Genomic DNA, 22025 nt, shown 5'->3' with positions numbered 1-22025 from the left:
TTAAAATACTTTGTTATTTAGTCTGAGTACCCACCTATTGTGTTTAATGGAAGTCAAATCACTATTTTAGTGAATGGGCACAGTTTGCAAGAGCTGTTCAAACAGGAAACTTACATTAACACAAGGCTGTCATACACAGCAGTTGAAAAGACTATTTGAGAAAATAACCATTAAAAAAATATTTGTTACTTCATTCTGTAATGGCACATTCAAGTATTTTCCCACATTCTGCAAAGACTGAAAGTTATTTGACCTTCTTGGCTTTGCATTACTGTTAAGAGTTGGGTACACGTGAACTTCCCTGATACCCCAGCATGGACTGCAATATATATGCCCTTTGGGAATGCCTTTTGTTACCAACACCACAGAGCAATTATATTGTTTGTACTGTGGCAGTATTAAAAATTATTATTTAAGGCTCAGTGCCTAATTTTTCATGCATTTTCCTCTAGCAGCACAAAATATTAAGAAAAAAAGGAGATGGGTAATATGCAACATGACAATAAAAAAAATATACGAACATGTTTAAAAATTTAGCAATTTGGAAAGGTTACTTAAACAAGCCCAACACTTCCACCTCAGTTACCACCGACAAGGAAAACAGGATTTTTCTTTTTAATTCCAATTTAGAAAACACATCTTGTTTCTCTTCTTCAGAGGAGATAAACAGGTTGTTTCTAGAGTGAACAGCTCAGCCCAGTATAAATGGGATTTAGGGTAGGCAGAACTGAAGGTCATGCAGCAGTGAGGTCACAACACAGTGCTGCCCATTTTGAAGTATCAGTAAGTTCATTAAAGTTCCTGCTATATTCAGCTATAGGATCAAAGTGCAAGTTTACGTAACTTTTCATTTATTAGCTATGTTTATTGGAATGGTAACAAGCTATTTTCAAACTTTTCAAGTTCTCAGTCCATAAATGCAGATGATGAACAAAGGAAATGCTCACTTAAGTCTGCATCAACAAACTTGCAAGACAAACGTTTTGTTCCACTCATTCTTGGCTTGATTTAAAGCAAACAAAAGACCTTTCAATGTTAAAAGGGAGTCACTCATTGATTATACTGTTCCAGGTTTTATATTCATACCACTCTAGGCCATGTGATAAAAGAGGAGAAAAATTGCCAAAACCTTGGAGTTACATAGCCCAGAAATTTATTGAATATTTGCTGAAATACATTTTGAATAGAACTGTTCAGCTAGCTTGTTTTTGCTGCTCCCATGACAGATCATTAACAGATGCACTGAGCCGTAATCACCAATTAGGAATTTTTATGTATGTAAGTGTTAAGCATGGGATTGCAAACTCCTTCTGGACAGATCTGTGACTATGAACCTTCCTTTCAAAGGATTCGATTTGTGTAAGTTTTTGCATCAAAGATTATTTAGAAGAGCCTTTTACATTTTGGTCTTTTTAAAACAGTAAAACACTTCAAGTATTTGCATTTGAAGTTTTCAATACTGTAAAACATTTAGTCCAGAGTGTTTGCAATGGGGTTTCTAATTTTTCATGTGGTCTCTCTTCTAAGTATTCCAGAACATTTAGTCTTCAGTTTTGGCTTCCATTTCCTCGGCATCATCATCCCCATCCACTTCAGCATTTTCCCTCTCCAATCTTTCCAACTGCCTTGCAAGCTCAGTCTCATCTGTGTCAGTAACCACCTTAGGCTGAAAAAAACCAAACCAAAACACGTGGTAAACAGTCAAAGAAATGTCATATGTATTTGTAGACTCTGATTCCACATAAAGAGATAAAATATATCCTGAAGTCATACAATAAAACTCAGAAAGGTAGAATTTTTGGCCATTTGTTTATTTAAGGAACATGGAAGTTCAGGTTTGTTTTTTTCTTTAATACCTTTTCGCTAAAATTTCTTGTAGAGTTACTGATCTTGCTCTACTTTAGAAATATTGCAAGGAAAAAAATTGTATTTTAGAATGTAATTTGTTCTTACCTCCATCTGCACATTAAAGACTCCTCTCTTCTCCTCAATTTTTTCTTTAATTACAGCCATGGCTTGATTCAGAACAGACAGTCCTTCAGTTCTCTCCAGTGTTGTAGTAGTCATCACATAACGAGGAGGGGCTATCAGATTAATCTATCATGTTGTAGGGATTGGAGGAAAAAAGCAAACTCAGTAACAAAGCCAAAAATTATATGTTGATATGTCTATTTAGATAATACAATTAATGGTGTTACAACACGTACTATTTCTTATGACGACTGAATAAGTAAATTTTTTCTTTTGTTACAAGAAACTACTATAAGAAATAATTTTCAAAGAAGGGAGTACTTTCAAGTTTTTTAAAAACACTTATTCAGTAATACACTTAATATCCTCAAATTGTTGGGGAAGAAAAACCAGGCCTAGCTACAGTAGCCATTCTATCAACAGTCAAACATAAGTGGAGCGAACTTTCCTTTTCTTATACAATCTTATACCTGAAAATAAAATGGATTGCTCCCTGCTTAAGGCTGCATAAAAGGAATAGGAGGTATGTAGTGTGCCAATACTAGACTTCAACAAATTGAACAGAATAAATACAGTTTCTGGAACTTTGAAAGCCAGTGCACAGTTATAGGAACAACTGTCAGCACACAGCAGAAAGGAAGTGTGTTACAGACCTGCTAGAGAAGAACTGGAAAGCAGGTACATGGCTCCCCACGCTCACTTAGGTGGTTGAGACAAGAGCAATTGCATGCTACTGGTACCTGAGGGCAGCAGAAAACTTTGCTTTTGATTCCATTAATAAGACTGGCACTTACTTTAATGGGCATGTTCTCTGTGGAACAGTTCAAGCCTGCTCTCAAAGCTTCTTTTACTGCATCTATGCCTTCATAACCATAACAGGCCACCTCAATATCTAGGACAGAGAAATACAAATAATGAAACTTTAAGGTTACCAAAAACTGTAAAATCTTTAAAGCTTTTTAACTTTAAATCTTTTTAGCAACCAGTGTTTATCCACAATGAGAGCCTCAGTAGCTCCCAAATCTGAGGAAGGTATTACACTTCCGTGATTCGTAAGTTGAGGCAAAGGTCTTCATAAATTCTTCAGACATATAACATTTTATATTGTGCCAGGATACAAAATTATACACCCACATTCAGTCACTTCTCATCCAATAAATTCAACAGGAATGATTATGTATTTCACATGGAGAGATGAAGATATAAAAGCAAGAAATACCAGAGAAAATGAAAGATCAAGAAAAGTGAAACTTGAAAAGGAACACATGCACAAGTTTATGGAATTCTCTCAGCAATTACAACAGAGGCAGAGAGGCATCACTCGAGGAGCATTAAAATTTCTTTTTAAAAGGTAAGTTATATTAACATACAGTTACAATGATAATTGGCTATGGTTTTTTGTAGATGTTTGGAAATTTGTATCTGTAATACCATGATCAGTGCAAAGACAAAGATTCCTTTACCTATGTAGCAATGGTACAAGACTAAGCTACAAAGAAGTTGGTCTTAGTTCCAGGTGACTCACAGCAACCTGCTAATTCTCAGCTATCAGAAACAAGTTCACAGAGGTGCCTTCCAATCAGCCTTAGGATGAGAACAGAAGCCAATGGCAAATTTCTACACTTGTCTTGATGACAAAATGAACAATGACTTAGACCACCACAACAAAATAGGCACCACGAAGGAAGTAAGAACATACGCTCATCAAGTAACTTTATTTTCAAAACTAATGAAGTGCTATTCATGTTAGCAATTTCATTCTTCAGGGCAGTCAAATCCTACTTACATTTTTGAAGCCTATGTTAAGTCCTGGCAGCCTAAAGTAATAGGGAATTTTTCATGACCTTACTTTTTGTACTCTCTTCTTAACTTCAGTGTCATGTGGACAAGGCTTATCTTTTCTCTCCACAGTAATCAACAAGTGTTAATGCTCTTCAATATATCCTTGCAGAGCAGTTTCACAATCTGGGTAAAAATATGACTGATACACTGACTATCTGTTTAACAGCACGTGGCTGTTCAGCCAGATTTACAGTTTTGAAGTATGTCTTCCTAAGTAATGCAGTCCTGTGCTTTTTCTGCCCATAGTGAATTATTAAGAGACACAACTAGCTCATACGCTTTGTGAATACATCAGAGGTGTGCTAGGCTTGAGCTGATACATTCCGCTGAATGATTTGCAATCAACCAGCTAGGAATACCACTTTCATATGTCCATGGACAAGTGGCTAAAATATATGCTGTAGCTGTGCTGACAGAGATCAATCATCCTGTCAAGGAATCAATTAATTTAAAACTCTGAATAACAAAAAAGAATATTGTAGATGCAGCAATAACTATAAAATATTTAAGTGCCAATGCAATATGAAAACTGCATTATATGTCATGACTACCACTTTGTGTCCCAAGGAATCCACAGTTCTGGAGGAAAAATAAAAGCTAAACCACCTTGTACTTTGGGGTAGAACCCACAGAGACATTTTGAAAGCAATCCTTGATTAAGGTGTCTTAATTCTGAACAGTTCCACTCAAATATCAGCATTACAAACCACTAGTTTTAACTGAATTTATAGTTTGCGACAAGATACACTAACTAAGTGTCAGGATGTGTTCAATGAGCATCTGGGAAGAACTCACCAGCTCGGATTTTGACTGCTTGTGGTGTCAGACGTCTGTTAATATTGTCAATCAATACACGTCTCTCTTCCTCTGTCAGATCCAGGCTATCCAGGATTGCAGGGTCTCTGAGCCAAGCAAAGCAATGTTACAGAGGTTATACTGAAGTGGAATATAACACAACATTAATTTCAGGTACTATTTCTATATTCTTGCAAATAATCCTAGATATCTGCTAGGCAAACAAAACAGGGAAGTTTCTAAAGAGCTCATTGAAACACTGGAAGAAAATAAATACACCTATTTTCAAAATATTTTCTATCAGCAAACAAAGCAGATAAGTACCTTATTCAATCTGTTCCTGGAAGGAATCAACTGAATGATTTTTTAGTTTTTTTAAAGCAAAGGAATGACTTCTGTCCACCTCCATTTGTATATGATACATGGAATGAGACAAGTATCTATTGATACTTGATATTTAAGTTTCCTCCAATATGAAGATAAACCCATATCACATGAAAGTGAATCCATGATAAATTTGGGGGTTCAAATTATTTTAATGTTTCAAACACAAGATTTTTGTCATTCTACAAAGTAACATATACTCATTCCATGTTATTCTGTACCCCTTTTTAACAGTAACTGGATCAGACAGATACTTATCTGCTGGCTACATTCTTGGCTAAAGAAAGGGTAAAGAATCTTTAAATTGCAAGCTAATAGTTTAAAAGTCAGAGATCACAAAAGCAAACTCCTCTGCTGTTCACCAGTATAAATTAGCAGTTCTTGTTTGAAGAAGTGGTGTCAATTTTCTATGCTGTATTAAACTTATCCCAAATATATCTGAAACTGAGAACATAACCAAAAAACTCCTCACAAAAACTGTTGCTGTTCTGCAGAGACAAGAGTGGCAGTTTTCTGAAAAAAATACCAGACCACCTACAATATTACCAGCAGGTAAACATGAAAAAAACTAGCCCAAAACCCAGATGCAGTAATGGAGATTGGTCTCTGCTGCTAATACATCATCATCTTTCATGTTTTTGTATACTCAACAGAGATAGCAGAAGGGCCAAACAAGCAAACAGGTTTAACACATCAAAATATGAACCTGCATGGCAGAAGTGATTTATGTGACATACAAATTCTGCTTTATTTACAAATGATCCTGTTAAATCTTCAAGTTACTTTCATAAGCTTTTGGTAGGCTTTCACCAAATAGGTCCCCAGTGTTTAATTTTTTACTAATCAGAAGGTAAATATACTTTCCAATTTTTGCTGTTTAAAACCCCAAAACACTAATCCTCATGAAAGGAACAGTAAGTAAAATTCTTAGAGGGAACACTAAACCTCATGCAGCACTTCAGCAAGAATAAGAAGGCACCAATATCCACATTTTTCTGCTCTATTGTTATATGTTTATGTAGGAGCACAACATGAACAAATAAAAATTGCAGTCCATTGTCAAAAATCTTAAGGCATTATTGATGGAAAGATGTTTTGAGAACAGACAGCTTCAGAAGTTTGTACTCCAAACTGAATAGCAAATGAGCAACAAAAGGCCTGTGCTCAGGAATTTTCTTGAGTACAAGAAAACCTAAACCAGCCAGTGTAACTATGGGGTGGTTATTTTTCTGCTGGTATACAGGTGTTTAACTAAGTACTTATCAGGTAAGAATTATCTGGAATTCCTTTTACAGCACTGTATCCAGATTTGCCCTTTACCAATAAATTTGTTCTCATCAGAAAATTATTATTATATGAAACAAAACACAGTCTAAACGAGGACATAAGCTGCCTTTTCCTCCAAAACATAGAGATGGTCTTAGGCTATTTAAAAATACTATCAAGTGCCCTCCCACTTCCTAAAGTCAACACAATTTCTGAAACTTTTATTACTGCCATCTAGCGTTCAACTCCAATTCATGTGGCATAAATGAATAAAACTAAAAATGTTTATTGAGAAATCTAGTTTTGGATTGGCAATTTCACAACAGATTCTTTAGAGGGAAACCAAATACTTTAATTCTGAAAGAAAATTACAATATCAGACTATTAAAAATATAAAAGCAATCTATCTCAGTATGTATTTCCTTAGCATCACAATTTTCATCTCTTTCTGTTAAAATTTCCATTTCTAAGTTCATGATCCCATTCTTTAAGTTTGGAAGTATAGAGAAGTAACAAGCCAGCTTGTTGCATTTAAAAAAGAAACTGTCACTCTTCACTGTACATGGAATGGAAGAGTGACAATCAGCCCTGAGCAGACATATCTTCAGACACAGAGCTAGGTATTTCTGATAAAATCTGCTTGGGACAGATAAATTCTGACAGACAAACTAAAACCAGTGCTTTTTCCTGTTAGAACTGTCACAGACTCATCTGTAGCAATAAAAATCAGGAATTTGAAAAAAATCAATAAGACAGAGAAACCTACAATAAGCAACTGGAAGACTGATAAAAAAATTTACTAGATTTACTTGATCAGTATATTCTCAATACTGACTCTGGGAAAGGAACCCAAACAAAACAACCCAAAAGAATGTGATGATACTTCTATTTCAGGAAACACTTCTCTGCAATTTGAAATAAGTCCCTAGAAGTATAAAAGGTGTCCTTACGAGACTGCATGCTTGAATGCATCATAAGCACCATATCCTGGTCTTTTGTACTTGTCATCAAATACCCAGGCAGTTCTCTGGAACAGACTCTCAAGCTGCTCATCCTTAGTGTACTCCAAGACTTCAGCAACATGGCGAAGGATGCTGTAAACCTGAAACACAGGAGTGTTACAAAAACCAAAACAAATATTGAAAACAGACAAAAATTTCTGCTCAGAAGTGCTAAGATCATACAGCAGTAAGGATGGGAGACTGAAACTATGTGCATGTCTTTTCAATAAACAGTTGCCCACAGTGTGCTAAACCAGCATATACTTCTGGATTTAAATAAAATAATTTAAATATACCCCTTTACATCGTAAATTTTCAACTGACACCTTTCTTGATCTATTCAATAAGAAGCAGTTTACCAAAGAACTCATGGACAGATGAACTGGTTATATATCCTTGCATGGGTAAATGAAAATTAGAGTATGCCTAATACACAAGAACAATACTTTATTTTCATATTATCTTATGTCTGTGCATTTTGGTCATTCAAGAAAGAAGCTGGAAATACACAGTGCCTGAATACAGACAAGCAACTTACAGTCTTTGATTTTGTGAATTTGTCTTCGCATTTGATTGCCTCCTCTGGAGATACTCTTCTTTTGGACAAGTCAATATAACCTATTGAGGAAGATGATTTTGAAAGTGTCAGCCATAGTGCAAATTAAGCCTGACTGCTTCAAGAGAAACTCAAACACTCTGGCTCAGGATTTGCCCCTTGCCTACACTATCCCTATATGTTGCTACAGAAAGTAACAAGACCAAATCTCAATGGATTTGAACTAATTGTGATCCAAATTAGGATATAAAATTTTTCTTTCAACTGCAAATACTTAAAATAGCAAATACTTTATATGGTGTTTCTTTAAATTACTGCCTTAATGTTTTCTCTGCAGATTTTGAACAAATTTTAATAATATCTCAGCAATTTGTGATCCATTTGTATGTTGCTGTACACAGTTTGGGGAAAAAAAACATAGCAGCATACAAAGAAGCAAGTTTAATGCATATTTTTGTAGTGTTCAATGCAATTTCAGTCAAGGCTGGCACTCCACCTGTTTAGCTCTGAACAGTTTCCTAATAAAATAGGTTTGGCCTGAAATTTGGACTCTAATTTCTTGGATACCCTTTTGGGAGAAATGCCCAAGTAAAAAATTCTTTTGAACCACTTCTTCTAAATTTGAAAGGGCCTTCACTTATTTCTCACAAATTATAGGTTCCTCTATGCATTCAATAAAAGACCACTAGGTGAGTTCCAGATGTGTTTCTCTGTTAGTATGAGAATAAAATTAAATTGTAAAAGGAAGTATACTTTCATTAGAGATGCTGGGAAACTTATTTCACTTCAGATCTATCTGAAATAAGTTTATGTTTGTCTTTCTTTCCTCTCTGCTTTTCCTTATCTTGTCACTTACTACTGAATTTCAGAGTTAACTGCAGTTTCAGAAGTATTCTAGAAAAGCCTATTACTTGAGAAACATCACACCAACAGTAATGCTTTTAGGAGATGTTCTCAGTCTTTATTATTTCTTTATACCTGGATATAGATTTTAGAGATTGCATGGAACAGTATTATCAAAATCCAACATCTTCTAAATAGAAAATATATTTAAAAAATTTTTCAAAGATTCAAATGTTCGAAAGATAGGAAGAGACAAAGTTGCCTGTGCAATATCAGCTTGCACCCTACAGAGGTAATATGGCACAATAATTACATACTTGTCATCTATTTTATTGGCAAGGTTTAAGACTTGTCAACGAACAGGACTGCGAACACTAAATGCTTAGCATCTAGATTTTTATCTCTACAGCATATGATCCTTCTCTTTGGTTAAGACTTGAAGATATCAAAAGAAAATTCCCCTTCACTTTGGTTCATTTACTGAGCTGGTGAGGACCCACTTGAGCAAATCTTTACTGACATGAATCACTTTCATTAAGCCAGTTCCCAAAGAACATAGAGGAACAGAAGAATGATCATAGGTATCAGACAGAACAATGATGGTCTATTTTGCTTAAGTGCCCTAAAAATAAGTAGCCCTGACAAAACCCACAAATACCTAAACCGCTTAGTTTATCTGCATTTCTCTCTATGAATTCAATCTTGATATACCCACAATATCCCCAAATACCTTTCTCTTTGTCAACCCTGATGACCACAACACATTCATTCCTCCCGATGCGGATGAGTTTGTTAATGGAACGAATACGTCTCCTGGACAGCTCACTGAGGAGGATCATGCCTTCAATGTTGTTGTATTCCAGCAGGCTGACGTAGGCGCCCATTTCAGCAATGGAGCGGACGTTGACCATCACTACATCTTCCACCTCTGGAAATTTATGCTGGTAAAATCTACAGCTTAGTCCCGGCATTCTGGAATTCAAAGCACAAATCCCAAAGATTTTATTTCACAGCACATCACTGCCTTCTCCTACAGACATGGCAACAAATCAGCAAGGACAGGGGAGGACAGAGAACAACACTGACACAAAAGATTGCAAATTAGGATAAGGCTTGTGCTCAGGTTTTAATAGAAATTACATAATAAATTAACTAGTATTTTAAGTAGTATTACCACAATCATTTGCTAAGATAATAAATTTTTTGCACTAAAGTAGAAAAAGCTTGCTACCCAGACCTCATTATAACCGTTGTACTACCTAAACACAGCACACTGGAGAGGTTTCAAGTGGTGGAAAGGTGGCACTTGCACTCATCTAAATTCACAAGGTTGTGTAACATTTTCAATCAGCTTATAAGAGCAGGAGGACATGGGAGAGAAGAAGCCTGCAGTGCTCATGAAGGTTTTTGTGTGCACATAATAAGACAGCATGTGAGACTAAGAAAATAAGAGGCAGAGGGAAGTTCCTGTAGTACTGAGGAGGAGCAGACTCCAGAGGATGACTTTCTACACACAGCATAAGATGTTTGGGATAATCCTGTAAGACCTGCTCCAGAGGCCAACTGTCAGCAAAGAAAACAAAGGCATTAATCAGAACAGAACTAGCCTAGCCTGAGTGAAGTACTAAAAAACAAAAAAAAAGCACCCCACCAACAGACTGCAAGTCAGGAGGGAAGAAAAAAACCACCAAAACTACATGAAAAAAAACCTGGATTCCTTCATTATATATTAAAAAAAAAAAGTGCAGAAACAACACTCCATAACCAAGTAGTGGTAAGAAGGAATGCTTAAACTGCTTCACTTTTCTGATGATGAATCCACATGCTTTTAAACTTCTAACGAGGTTCGTTCAATTTCTTTTGTCTCTGCCTTGAAGTTTCACACAGAAAATTTTCTACAGCTGTAGGAGCCTACGATGCAGAGTCAAATGCATCACTCTTTCAGAAGGTTTGTTGTAGTCACCATTTTGAAATTTTAGTCCTGATCTTTACAGCAGTACCAATGCTTTCTAGCTGTACAAAAGTTTAAAAACAGAGTAGGATGGTAATGCCACATGCCATACACACGGTCACAAAATTCAGAACACTGTCCACTCTTATTTCCATTCTTAACTTTCAGAAAAGTGAAATACAGACTGGCAAAGATTATAAAAACACTCCTCTAAAGGTTTTGTATAACTTTATGTAATGGGAAGTTGAACATGGAACTCCAACGGTACAAATAAAAACTTTCCAGTTCTCTTCTGTAGCCCCTCAGTGCAGCTCTTCCCAATCCTACAGGTACTTATAGGATGCATAAGGAAGCTGCGCTGCAAAGAACAACCCCAGGCCACAACAAGAGCGGACAAACACCGCCCTGCACACACAGCAGTCTCCACAGTCACTCCTCTCTCCACAGTCACAAGGTTTTTATTTTGGCCTTCTGTGGAAGATTCCCAGGAACAGCACTGCGCCCACCGCGCCGGAGCCGGAAATCATCTTTCCTCGAAACTGGACACGCCTCGGCCGAGGCTTCGGCCCTGGCGGCCGAGCCACCCCTGCGGGGACGGAGACAGCCCTTCCCAGCGCCACCGACTCGGGCGCTGCCCCACGGCCGCCGCACCGGAGAGGGGGCCGGGCAATGCCCGTCGCCGGCACGGCGCGGGCGGGAGGCGAGGGACACGCGGCCCCGCCGGCTGCAGGGCTCGCGGGCGCGGTGCCGGTCCCGTCCCGGCGGGCTCTGAACTGCGCGGGTCCCGGCCCGCCCCCGCCCGGGCGGTGCCCGTGTGCGGTGCCCGCGGGCGGTACCTGTGACTGCGGCCCGGGGGGTCCCGCGCTGGCCCCGCTCCTGCCGCCGCGTGCGCCCGCACCCCGCCGCACCACTGCGCAAGCGCTACCGCCGGGGCCACGGCGCCGAGCCGGAAGGGCCGAGCGCAGTCGAGCGCCCCCGCGCGGTGGGCGGAGCGGGGGACTCAGCCAATCGCTCCCTCTCCTCGTCGTTCCCGGGGGACACGTGACGGCCGGCGGCGCGCGCGGGACCGCGCGGGCATCCGGGTTTGCTGCCCTGCGCACGGGGGCGGGCCGCGTCACGTGACGGCGGCGGCGACACCGGAGCGGCCCCAGCGGCGACAGCCGTGACAGCCGGACCGGGATCCGCCGCCGTCATGTCGGGCAAGGACCGCATCGAAATCTTCCCCTCGCGGATGTGAGTGTCCGCCGGGACGGGACGGGATAGCGCCGAGCGGGAGGCGGCGGGGGCGCGGGGCCGGGCCCGGGGCAGCGCCGGGGCCCGGAGGGGCTCGCGGGGCTCTCAGGGCTTCTCTTCCCGTCGGGGCTCGGCGCTGGCCGTCGGTCCACCCGTTGTGTGCCCGCTTCCCCCGCGATGCTGTGACCGAGCACTCGGAGGCCGCCCTTAGTTCTCTCCTTCAGGTTCCGTTTTTGGGCTCCACATCAGCTCTGTCAACCTTCAGAGGGCCGCGGAGGATCCGGCACAAACGTGCCGGGTGTGGTATTTAAAATCGTACCATCACGCAAACCTGACTTAAAAAAGAACGTTTTGTAAAATGTGTGGGTAAAGGGAAAATGGACAAATCGAGCCATAGCTTCCCTTAACTTTGCAACAGACGATACTGCTGTGCCAGAGGCTGGCCATAAAGCGTTAAAAAAGAAGAAGGAAGTCAAATGCTCAAAGTGTAGTGGACAGTCAGGTAATTTTCCAGATCCTGACAGCAGACTATTTGTCATTAGATCATATGTCTCCTGACAAGGCTTGCAAAGCTGCCAACATTGGAACAAACACAATTGAACAAAATTGGTGTTTTAATAATGCTGTTCAGTTTCTCTTTAGAACCCTCCAGGACAGAAAGACTTTGCTTTAAGATGAAAGGCTGTTTCAAATCTTGCATAAAAGTGGGTTGATGCCTGCATGTAATCTTTATAAAAACATGCCTTGCAGGACAGAAAACCTCAAATGTAGAATAATAATTATTCCCCCGTGTGTGAGCTCAGGACAGTTTATATGGAAAGATCAATACATTACATGGTAAAGGTTCTGTTTTGAAACTTAGTTCAGGAATAAACTGTTACATACACAGAAATGAATTATTGCATACACGTAAGTCATCTTGGTCTCACTCCTGCTCTTTGGTAGCACTCCTTTCATTCAGTTTACAGTCCAAGAGGGGCCACTTCAGTCGCTTTTAAAAGGTGTCTGGTTTTGTGGGCTGATATGCTACTGTGGCAGGAGAGTGGTCATGTAGAAAGGCTTAATATTTACAAGCATTGCTTCAAAGGAGGTAATAGACCAATAATGTGGCTGGTGTTTCTAGAGGAATGTAAGTTAGAATGGTAAAATAAAGATGGCCTGTGTTTGCAACAATTAATTTTGTTAACTGACAGAAGAGAATTTCACAAGGTTTGCTTTTTTTTTTTTTTTTAATTTTTTTTAATCTTTATGAAGTGGCTTGCTGATGTGAGCCTCTTCTGTGCTGGATATCATCAGTTCAGAAACTGCTCAGCCTCTTTGAGAGTAAACAAGATGTTGTTTAGTGCACTCTCAGAGCTGGTGAAATCTTGCTCAAACTAGAAGGTCAGCCAGCCTCTGGCAGGTGGTGAAGAGAAGGAACAAGTTAGTTCAAGGTTAGTTCAAGACACCTACTGGTTGGAAAATTAAAGTTGCCTCTGATTGTTTTTAATCATAAACATTCATAAAGTGTTTGTGGTTTTCAGTTATAACTATTTGGTAGATGGTAACAGAGCTATTCTCATCACATGCCAGTAGATGTGGACAGTAATGTGTAGCTAGAATCTTAGTTACACTTACTTTTTCCAAGGTCAGGGTGGAAGTAAGAACTTGAGTGTTGTCCTTTGTGCACAGTGGCTGCACAGTGGTAGCTTAAGTTAGCACAGCTTGTCCTTTTTGTAGTATAACTCCTGCTATTCTAGTTAACTTAAATCAAAAAGATTCTTCAGATTAAAAGATACTCTACAGCAGAGAGGGAAGCAAGGTTTGGATCCTTCTTCAGTGCATAATTTCATACAAGGAACCTTCAAGAGTGCTACTGATAGTAAAGGATATGCAAAACTACAGATAACTCACTAATATACCTCTTCAACTGTTGCTGCCTTTGGTTGTCTTAAATAGCTTGTAAATCTCCTATGCAGCATATGAAGATAAGGAATCACTGTACTTTCTGATTTTCTTCAAACCAGAATGTACAACTACTGTATTGTCTTGCTCTATAAAATCAGAACACAGCATCAACAGTTATGGTCACATGAAAAATTTGCTGTGTTGTCTGATTTTGAGAAGGTGACATAGTGGTAAAAGAGCTTAAAAGCAGTACCAGTGTCACACTAACAGTGGGCTTTTGGGGTAGTTTGATTTCTGGTACTTGTAAGACATCAAGAAAAATGAAAACTCTTATTGCCTATTATGGAAGCGCTGAAAAATGTCTCATCAATTTTCCATGATCTTTGACTTTACAGATAATAACCTCGTAGTTCTCATTAATGATGGAGATAAATATAATAAATTCCCTTGATTTTAAACGAGAATGTGAAACCCCATCCTGAAGTGGCCAACCTGCTCTGCTGCAATGATGTTTCTTGATTGCTTCATAATTTCAGTCACATCCATGTCAGAAAACTTTGCATAAATTTTTTCCTAATCCCTTCAGATGATGGAGAACATTTTTATTTATTCCTCTGTTTAACAGGGCTCAGACCATCATGAAGGCTCGTTTAAAAGGAGCCCAAACAGGTCGTAACCTCTTAAAAAAAAAATCTGATGCTTTGACACTTCGATTCAGGCAGATCCTTAAGAAAATTATTGAGGTAGGTAAATTAGAATTTTCCTTTGTTTGGCTTGCTTTATTTGAAATCTATCTGTTCTTTCAGTTTTGCATTCCTGTTCTGCTGACTTCATTAGGTAGGCTGGAACATAGGACAACTTTGTGGATAACCTGTTTTTTGTAAGCGAGACTACTGAGGACACATGAGCAGAATTATGGTTTTTTTGGCTGCAGTGATATAGAAACTTTGGAAGAGTTAATATTCTTCACCTCTTTCCAGACAATCTTAGGTTCTGCTTTGGTTTGTGTTCCAAGTTCCTTATCATCTCTTCTGAATTATGGGGACTTTGCTCTGATGCTGCCAAATAGTTTAGGAGTGGTTTTAACATGTTCTGTAGCTCCATTTTTGTTGCTTTATTAAGCTTAAGAGTATACTGCAGATCTATAATGTTTCCTGCATGACTAGGTCCACTAGCAAGCAGAAGTTTTGTCCAGATTGAACTTGTTCCTTTATGATGAAACAAAGCCCTGCTTCTTCCTCTGCAACATGGATGACAAATTTAAGATACACAGTCGAGCCTAATATGTTTTGTGTTCCACCATGCCAGATAGGTTTTAGCTGTACTGTTTTGGCTGCAACTGCTACAATATCCATGGTTAGCAGTAGTGCTTTGTTGCCATGCTGTAGACAAGCTCTCAGCACTCTGTATCATTGTTTCCTACAGATTGTCTAACACACAAAGGCTGTTGTTTCTCAATAGCATGTTTTTTAACTACAAGGACTACAAATCTGTAAAAATCGGGAAAAAATGGAGTAGGAGGAGAGTGCAGCTTCACAAAGCTGCATGCATCTGTATGTTGAAAAACAGCTTCACCTTTCTCATAGTATTCCATACAATGTGAAGAAGAGTGTTTTCCTAATGAGCCACTTTACTGTTGTGATTTAACCCCCACGTAATAGAATTTTATGATTATGAAGACAGGCAAATCTTTTGTTGGATCAATGAAATAGCTGAAGTATTTTTTTTTTTTGCCAGTCACCTGGGAATTACAATTTGCAGTTTAAAGTAAGCTATCTACATAGAACTTTCTCACTCTCTTCATTTTCTTTCAGTTTTCTTCTCGTTACGCTCTTAGTTATTTATCCTGGAAGAGGAGTAATGATATGCCTTGTATTTGCTGCCTTTTTTTTTTTTAATTTTTTTAAACAGACTAAGATGCTGATGGGTGAGGTGATGAGAGAAGCTGCCTTTTCACTTGCTGAGGCAAAGTTTACAGCAGGAGACTTCAGGTGAGGATTGCTGAGCTTGTAGATGTCATACCCATGGGTAAGAGCGATTGACAAATTATTATTTTCTCTTTTGGAAAAAGTAAAGTTCTTAAATGCACTTTAAAAAGAAAAGACAGTGGACAAGGTAGGACAGAATGAACTGAATTCCCTTAGCTAAAGGTGGGAGACATCACTGCAGGAGAGAGATAAGTTGCATGATGAAAACATAGACTCCATTGGAAGCTAAACAAAGTGGAAAGACTAACTGAATTTACCTAAAAGTCTTTGATTTGAGAAGGTGTTGAATTCTGCAGCTTGGAATCAAATATGCAGGGAAGTGAGAATTTATAGCAGAGTATTGTGGTATTTGTTAATTTGGTTTTGCTTGTGAATTTGAAGGACAGGTGTAATGTGTGTTCTCCCAGAAATTCACACAGTGATTTTACCAGTTGTTCTAATCTCCTGTCTCATTGAGCTCGTCTCACTAGGGCTCATGAGGGCTGTATGCCAGAGGGGAAACAAATCTTTTTCCTCCAGTAGGATATTTTTAATTGTATTTAAATAAATTACAGTTCTATCCAGGGTGTTTGTGTAATTCATTCAAGGGTGCATAGACCTTGTGAAATAAAGTTGTAGAAGTGTTAATGATTCAGCTGATGGTACTACCAACTGATGGAGAACTGAGTGATCAGACACAGGAGTAATCTGTGTGCTGCTGAAAAGTCTTTTTGGCCTTCCTTTTGGATGTGGTGCTGTTCTGTTTCCTGTCCTAACTAGTCACAGTGTTTAGCTGTAAACAGTAGTCAGATTCCACCCTGTAAAGTAAACTGGACTTAGGCAGAAGAGTTAGCCACAGTGACGTATTCTTGGAAGACCTTGAGATACTTCAGAATTTTTCAAGATGAGTTGTTGTACAAGCTCAAGTTTATTTATGTCCTAGTCAGTGGGTAAACATACTCACTGATGTTCTGAAAGAACAAATACATACAAACTAAAATGAACAAAGTGTCGTGGCCTTGGTCTGCATTAAAGCCTTGAAATTTCTTGACTTTTATTGGGAAAAAGGTCTCACGGGTTGATTAGACTTGATGTTATTAAAATAATTTGCCAGATAACCAGGTAGTTTTAGCTATGCTTTGTATACTTGGTCTAAGATATTTTTAAAGTTACATTCACAGACCCTGGGTCTTTTACATTTCCAGACATTGCTGGAAACCTATTTCTTTCAAAGCTTCTGTGTTTGTTAGCTTCAAAGTCTGTGCAATGAATTGCATAGAGAACTGAGCTGACAACAGTTTCCAGGTCTTTACAGCTATTTGGTAACTGCTTTATCTTGTATATAATGAGGACTTAATGAACTACTTCAGCTTTCCTGTATGTTTTCTTCCTTACAGTACCACTGTGATCCAAAATGTGAACAAAGCACAAGTCAAGATCAGAGCTAAGAAAGACAATGTAGCAGGTGACTTTTCCAGGCCATCAGTGTTTTGACTCAAGGGAATTGTGGAGGGACACTTGGAAGTATGCAGGAATGTATCCAAACGCTGTCTCCTCATCTTTATTTCTCTTATTTATCTAACAGTAGGAACACTTGTAATTGCTTAGGGGTTTTTTCACATATAGTGTACGATTTTTATAATTAGTTATTTACCTCTCATAAAATTAAATGAATGTGTAAATGAATGTGTCCAATTTCTAGATCTTTGGACAAAGTATAAGTTCCATAGAGCTTTACTGAAAAATAGATTGGAAAATTAAGTACCAAAATTAAATAAATTTCAGGCAATTAAATATCAGTAATTGTCTATGAAGAAAACAAAAAAGATGACTGAATGCTTAAAATATTCCTTACCAAACAGAAAGATAATAAAACTGAACAAACTGGAATACTTCCCTGAATTTTCCAGGGTCTAGATCTCTGTGATCTCAACACAATTCAGAAGTTCCGTGTTATATGTGAGCACCAGCATGACCTAATCGTTCCAAGCTATATAGGAAGATTTTGAAAAATAATCTTACATATTTGGAAGGAAATGGGTGTAAAAGTGATTTGTACTTAACAAATCTGTAGCCCTTTATGTCTCTTACATTTTTGTTCACTCCTGTCAGGTGTAACCCTGCCAGTTTTTGAGCATTACCAGGAAGGAGGGGACAGTAAGTACAAACCAAGTGTTTTTTTGTCTTGCACGTATTTACACAATTCCATGCTAACACAAAAATGTCATGTCTTGATGGTAGTAAGTCAGTTTACATCATAGGCATGGCTTTACTTCCTTCCTTTGATGCTTTGCCCTGTTCCTGTGATGTGGAAGGATTATTAAGGACTGCAGTGGATTTTACTTTTCTAAATCAGTGAGTTTTTCAGATGAGGAGAAGACTTGTCTTTAGGTACCAGATTTTGAGACTGCTAAGTCTTACTGTGGACATGCACAACAATGATCTGTAGTAACATAAACCACTATAAAGATAATTTGTTAATAGGCAAAGGCTTCAGCTTCTCACTTGCTGAGCTGTTTGTATCACTGTAAAGTATTAAATTTTATCTAGTAAAAAAATACTATAGTAGCAATAGTAACAGAAGTTATTTTTTTTCAGGCTATGAGCTGACTGGCTTGGCCAGAGGTGGAGAACAGTTAGCTAAGCTGAAGAGGAACTATGCCAAAGCTGTGGAGCTGCTTGTGGAACTGGCCTCCTTACAGGTTGGTGGGAAGAAAAAAAGAAGGGCATCATTGAGTTCTCACTTTTCTGAAAAGAAAGTAACATGTCTCAGTAATTGTAGCATACTCTAGTCTAGGTGCTGTACAAAGTTCCAAACCTTTTTCAGCCATAAAACAATTACCACTTCAAAGAAGGCCTTATTCCTTAATACTAGGAAGAAACTTTCTCTGGAGAGTGGGTAACTGCTGATGTGAAGTGTGCTAGTGACATTAGTAGAAAAAAATTCTGATTCTCTCAAGGACATAGTCTGTAAAGCTACATTACAGACTTGGCTTTCAAGTGCTATTCAATTTTCCGTGAAGAATTGATCGAAATGCTGAATTTGTCTTCTTATGTATTAATTATTTAATCCTATTCCATCAGACATCCTTTATTACTTTGGACGAAGCCATTAAAATAACAAACAGACGTGTGAATGCAATTGAACATGGTGAGTATTTTCCATTTGGGATGCATAACATTTTTCTGTCTCCATGCAAAATGAGGATCAGGGTCATGGAAGCCACTCATTTGACCTCTTGCTTATTAGTAGAATTTCTAAACAGTTCAAGAACTCTTTCTAGAAAGCATTACAATGAAACATATTGCAATGAAGAAAAAAATGAAAAGCCCAGTATAATGGAGTACACATAGATAAATGAATATGCAAACATAAGAAAGTAGTCAGGAAATTGTATTGAGAAAACCTAAAGGACAGAAGTTTCACAAACACATTCTGGAATCTCTGCTAATGACTTTGATTTAATTGGTCAGGTCTGTTGACTAGAGGCAAAAGATATGTTTCTAAGTGTTAGATGTTCGAGATGTTCCAATAGCTAGCATAATAAACTTTAAATAACTTCAAAATAGATTTAACTTTAAATCACTTTAGTAAACTTTAAAACTGTAATAGTGTTGCCCAGTGAGGAGCTGTTGACTTTTTTTTGATTTTGGATGGAACAGTCCTTATGTCAATACCCTGGTATTTTTCTTTGATGTGAATTCTTTATCCTTCCTGTTCTTGTTTGTAAATTTAATTCTTGCCATTTCTTAAGTACTACTTCAACCAGAATATTGCTGTGATTCCTTTTGCTGCAGTGTTTGATTATTTCAAGTTCCTTTCTGAGTTTTTGATAGCTTAGATTTAATCATCTTTGCGTGTATGCAATAACTTATTTCAGTCTGTGTTTCTAAACTGTCCTTTTCAGTACTGTTTTCCATAGACTGGTTCCTTTGAACATGCAGGCCTTAACTGCAGCTTATCATCACTCTTGAGAATTTGACTTAGAAAAGGTTTCCTCTGCAGCCTTCCAAATAACACTGGTAGTGCTGATAACAGCTTTCTCCTTTCAAAAAGGGATTCTGACACATAGCTTTTCCAGTTGGGTGTTAAAGCTGTGTTTAGTGTCTTATCTCTTCCCTTGTGATAGTGTTACATTTGAATATTTGTTTTCATGATGGCCTTTTTAAACCTAGGTAATTCTGTGAGTAAAAGTGCTGTACTGAACAGAAGTTTCTGAAAGAATGTGATGGAAGAACATAGTTTTAATTCAAATTTAGCCCACCTCTTGCAGGGTTTTTTTTAACCACTTCCATGAGAAAAACAAACCTTACTAACAATCAGGGATCAGTGCTTACTGATTCCATTGCATTTTTAAAAGAACACGCTGTGGGAGATTTTATGATGGTCAGAGTCCTAGCTTAGTCCTGGACTAACTAAAGAAAACAATTCTGTGTATTTGTCCATCAGAAAATAGTATGATCTTCCACGAAAGACATAAATTTCCCCTTGTCAAAATAATTAGTAGATTGACTTCAAACAACATCTGTGCGTTCCGTTATATAACTTCCTGGCTAATATAACAGCAGTCCAAAAACTTCTTTCTTTATGTTTTTAGTGATTATTCCCAGGATCGAGCGTACTCTTTCTTATATCATCACAGAACTGGATGAACGAGAACGAGAGGAGTTCTACAGGTAAACATCTAGACTAGACTGGTCTCTTTCTGAAACAGACCATTCCTCAGAAGGGACTTAGGAGAACTATTCACCAAATCTGGCAACAAACATTGTAAAACACGACCTCATTCTTACTGCAGGTTGAGTTTCCAGGGCTGGGCACTTGGGCATCTGCAATTATTTGTCTGAAACTTGTAAATGAATCCCTACGACTAAGTTGCACAAAGCTGTCATCATTCTGCCAGAGGGAATGATGTGATACAGTACACTGAGGTGTTCTGCCTTAAAGACACTTCTGCTATAGAGGTCAGTGTTCTGGGCTACCTGAAGCAAATAATGTCAAACCTGAAATGTATGAAAGAGGAATTAACTTCATTAAAGACAAACAGAGCAGTGTTTAGAGTCAAGAATGCAATTTATGGTTTGGATGAAGTTTCTCGATTACAGCAGCTAGCAATAAAAGCCTTTTATTTTTGCCATTTTGCCAAATTTGCCATTTGTTACAGAATTTTTATTTCCCAGAGAACTTTTCCAGGTAGCTTTATCATATCCAGGTTGTATGGCATCTTTATTGCCAGCCTGTTTTATGAAAATGTATTTGTTTCACAAATAAGCCGCATTTCTCTTCACAGGCTAAAGAAGATCCAGGAAAAGAAAAAAGTATTGAAAGAAAAATCTGATCAAGAACGGGAGCTGCGGAGGGCTGCTGGGGGGGAAATTGAACCAGCCAATCTCTTAGCAGAAGAGAAGGACGAAGACCTTCTCTTTGAGTAACCCTGCACAGTTGCTGTGTATGGAGCAGGGGGCCCAGAATACAGAATGTCCAATTACAATATAATTCAAGACATGTTGCCTACAAGAATCTTATGTGGCTTCTCATTTGGTGTCCAAGTCTTGAGTTGAATGGATTGTGGATTTCTCCTGGGAGATTAGAAATCTGGGAACTTGACTATAGCATAGGAAGAAAAGGAGAAATGTGTCAGATGCTTTACTATCATCCAGGCAAGCCTTCTGTGGTCAGCCTGTTTCTTCACTTAGTAACAACGACTTTTGATAGCTATATATTTTGCAGGATGGTGCTGGATTTGCTCAATCAGATTCCTCTTAAATTGCTCCCCTTCCTCATACAAGAGGAGGAAAATGTCGCTTAGGGTGGGAGATGCATGTAATATTCTTTACTGCTGAACTATTAATGTTCAAGTTGCTTAAAGCCAGTTTTAGCACAGCTGAAGTCAAATGCCAGTAAAGGAAACTCTAGTTTTCTAACCCGTTGATGAAATCCACAGTCTTCTGTTATATATTTTTGTTGCACAATTGCTACCATGGGCCTAAAACATCTACGTTTTTAATTAGAGGTTCTGCCAACTAGTGTACTGTCTGTGCTAGAAACAAGTGTAAATTTTAAATGTTAAAATACCCGGTGTCTGGCTCAAGTTGCTAGAAGATGGTGGTCTTAAAAGCTTGTTGTGTTGATTTCAAAATAAAACTTCTGCTCAGTTTGAAGGGGTGTTTTCCTAAAGACAGAATCACAGAATCATTTAGGTTGAAAAATACTCTAAAATCAGAGTCCAACCTTTGACTGATCACCACCTTGCCAGCTAGTCCATAGCACTAAGGGCCACGTCCAGTTATTTCTTGAACACAAATGGTTGTGTTCTTTGTTCTTGAAG

The 22025-nt window shown here is 38.5% G+C and overlaps 2 protein-coding genes across 2 annotated transcripts; one reads left to right on the top strand and one right to left on the bottom strand.

Moving 5' to 3' along the window:
- Positions 1 to 840: 840 nt before the first annotated feature.
- EIF2S1 (eukaryotic translation initiation factor 2 subunit alpha) lies at positions 841 to 11533 on the bottom strand. Its single transcript, XM_027642450.1, has 8 exons — positions 11446 to 11533; positions 9389 to 9630; positions 7798 to 7877; positions 7209 to 7360; positions 4609 to 4715; positions 2766 to 2863; positions 1954 to 2097; positions 841 to 1666 (listed from the first exon to the last, which is right to left on the bottom strand). Exons 2-8 carry the CDS (start codon positions 9627 to 9629, stop codon positions 1541 to 1543), a joined length of 948 nt encoding a protein of 315 aa, XP_027498251.1. The 5' UTR covers position 9630; positions 11446 to 11533; the 3' UTR covers positions 841 to 1540.
- A 167-nt stretch (positions 11534 to 11700) lies between these two features.
- Positions 11701 to 21858, top strand: ATP6V1D (ATPase H+ transporting V1 subunit D). The gene is made up of 9 exons (XM_027642447.1): positions 11701 to 11842; positions 14355 to 14472; positions 15641 to 15720; positions 17094 to 17161; positions 17809 to 17853; positions 18295 to 18398; positions 18781 to 18847; positions 20295 to 20373; positions 20988 to 21858. Exons 1-9 carry the CDS (start codon positions 11802 to 11804, stop codon positions 21127 to 21129), a joined length of 744 nt encoding a protein of 247 aa, XP_027498248.1. The 5' UTR covers positions 11701 to 11801; the 3' UTR covers positions 21130 to 21858.
- Positions 21859 to 22025: the final 167 nt, after the last annotated feature.

The sequence above is a fragment of the Corapipo altera genome, unplaced genomic scaffold, assembly GCF_003945725.1.
Source record: "Corapipo altera isolate COAL_440 unplaced genomic scaffold, ASM394572v1 23b, whole genome shotgun sequence".
In the NCBI taxonomy this organism is placed as follows: domain Eukaryota; kingdom Metazoa; phylum Chordata; class Aves; order Passeriformes; family Pipridae; genus Corapipo; species Corapipo altera.
This window is presented reverse-complemented; position numbering and strand designations above follow the sequence as displayed.

What these genes read in the sequence shown, in the direction of transcription:
- EIF2S1 (XM_027642450.1), bottom strand. Translation starts at nt 9,629, where the DNA reads ATGCCGGGACTAAGCTGTAGATTTTACCAGCATAAATTTCCAGAGGTG. An exon ending in GCATTCAAGCATGCAGTCTC is followed by an intron (nt 4,716 to 7,208) that starts GTAAGGACACCT and finishes TGCTTGGCTCAG; the next exon opens with AGACCCTGCAATCCTGGATA. An exon ending in CAGAGAACATGCCCATTAAA is followed by an intron (nt 2,098 to 2,765) that starts GTAAGTGCCAGT and finishes ACAACATGATAG; the next exon opens with ATTAATCTGATAGCCCCTCC.
- ATP6V1D (XM_027642447.1), top strand. Translation starts at nt 11,802, where the DNA reads ATGTCGGGCAAGGACCGCATCGAAATCTTCCCCTCGCGGAT. An exon ending in TGGAACTGGCCTCCTTACAG is followed by an intron (nt 18,399 to 18,780) that starts GTTGGTGGGAAG and finishes CTATTCCATCAG; the next exon opens with ACATCCTTTATTACTTTGGA. An exon ending in TGTGAATGCAATTGAACATG is followed by an intron (nt 18,848 to 20,294) that starts GTGAGTATTTTC and finishes TTATGTTTTTAG; the next exon opens with TGATTATTCCCAGGATCGAG.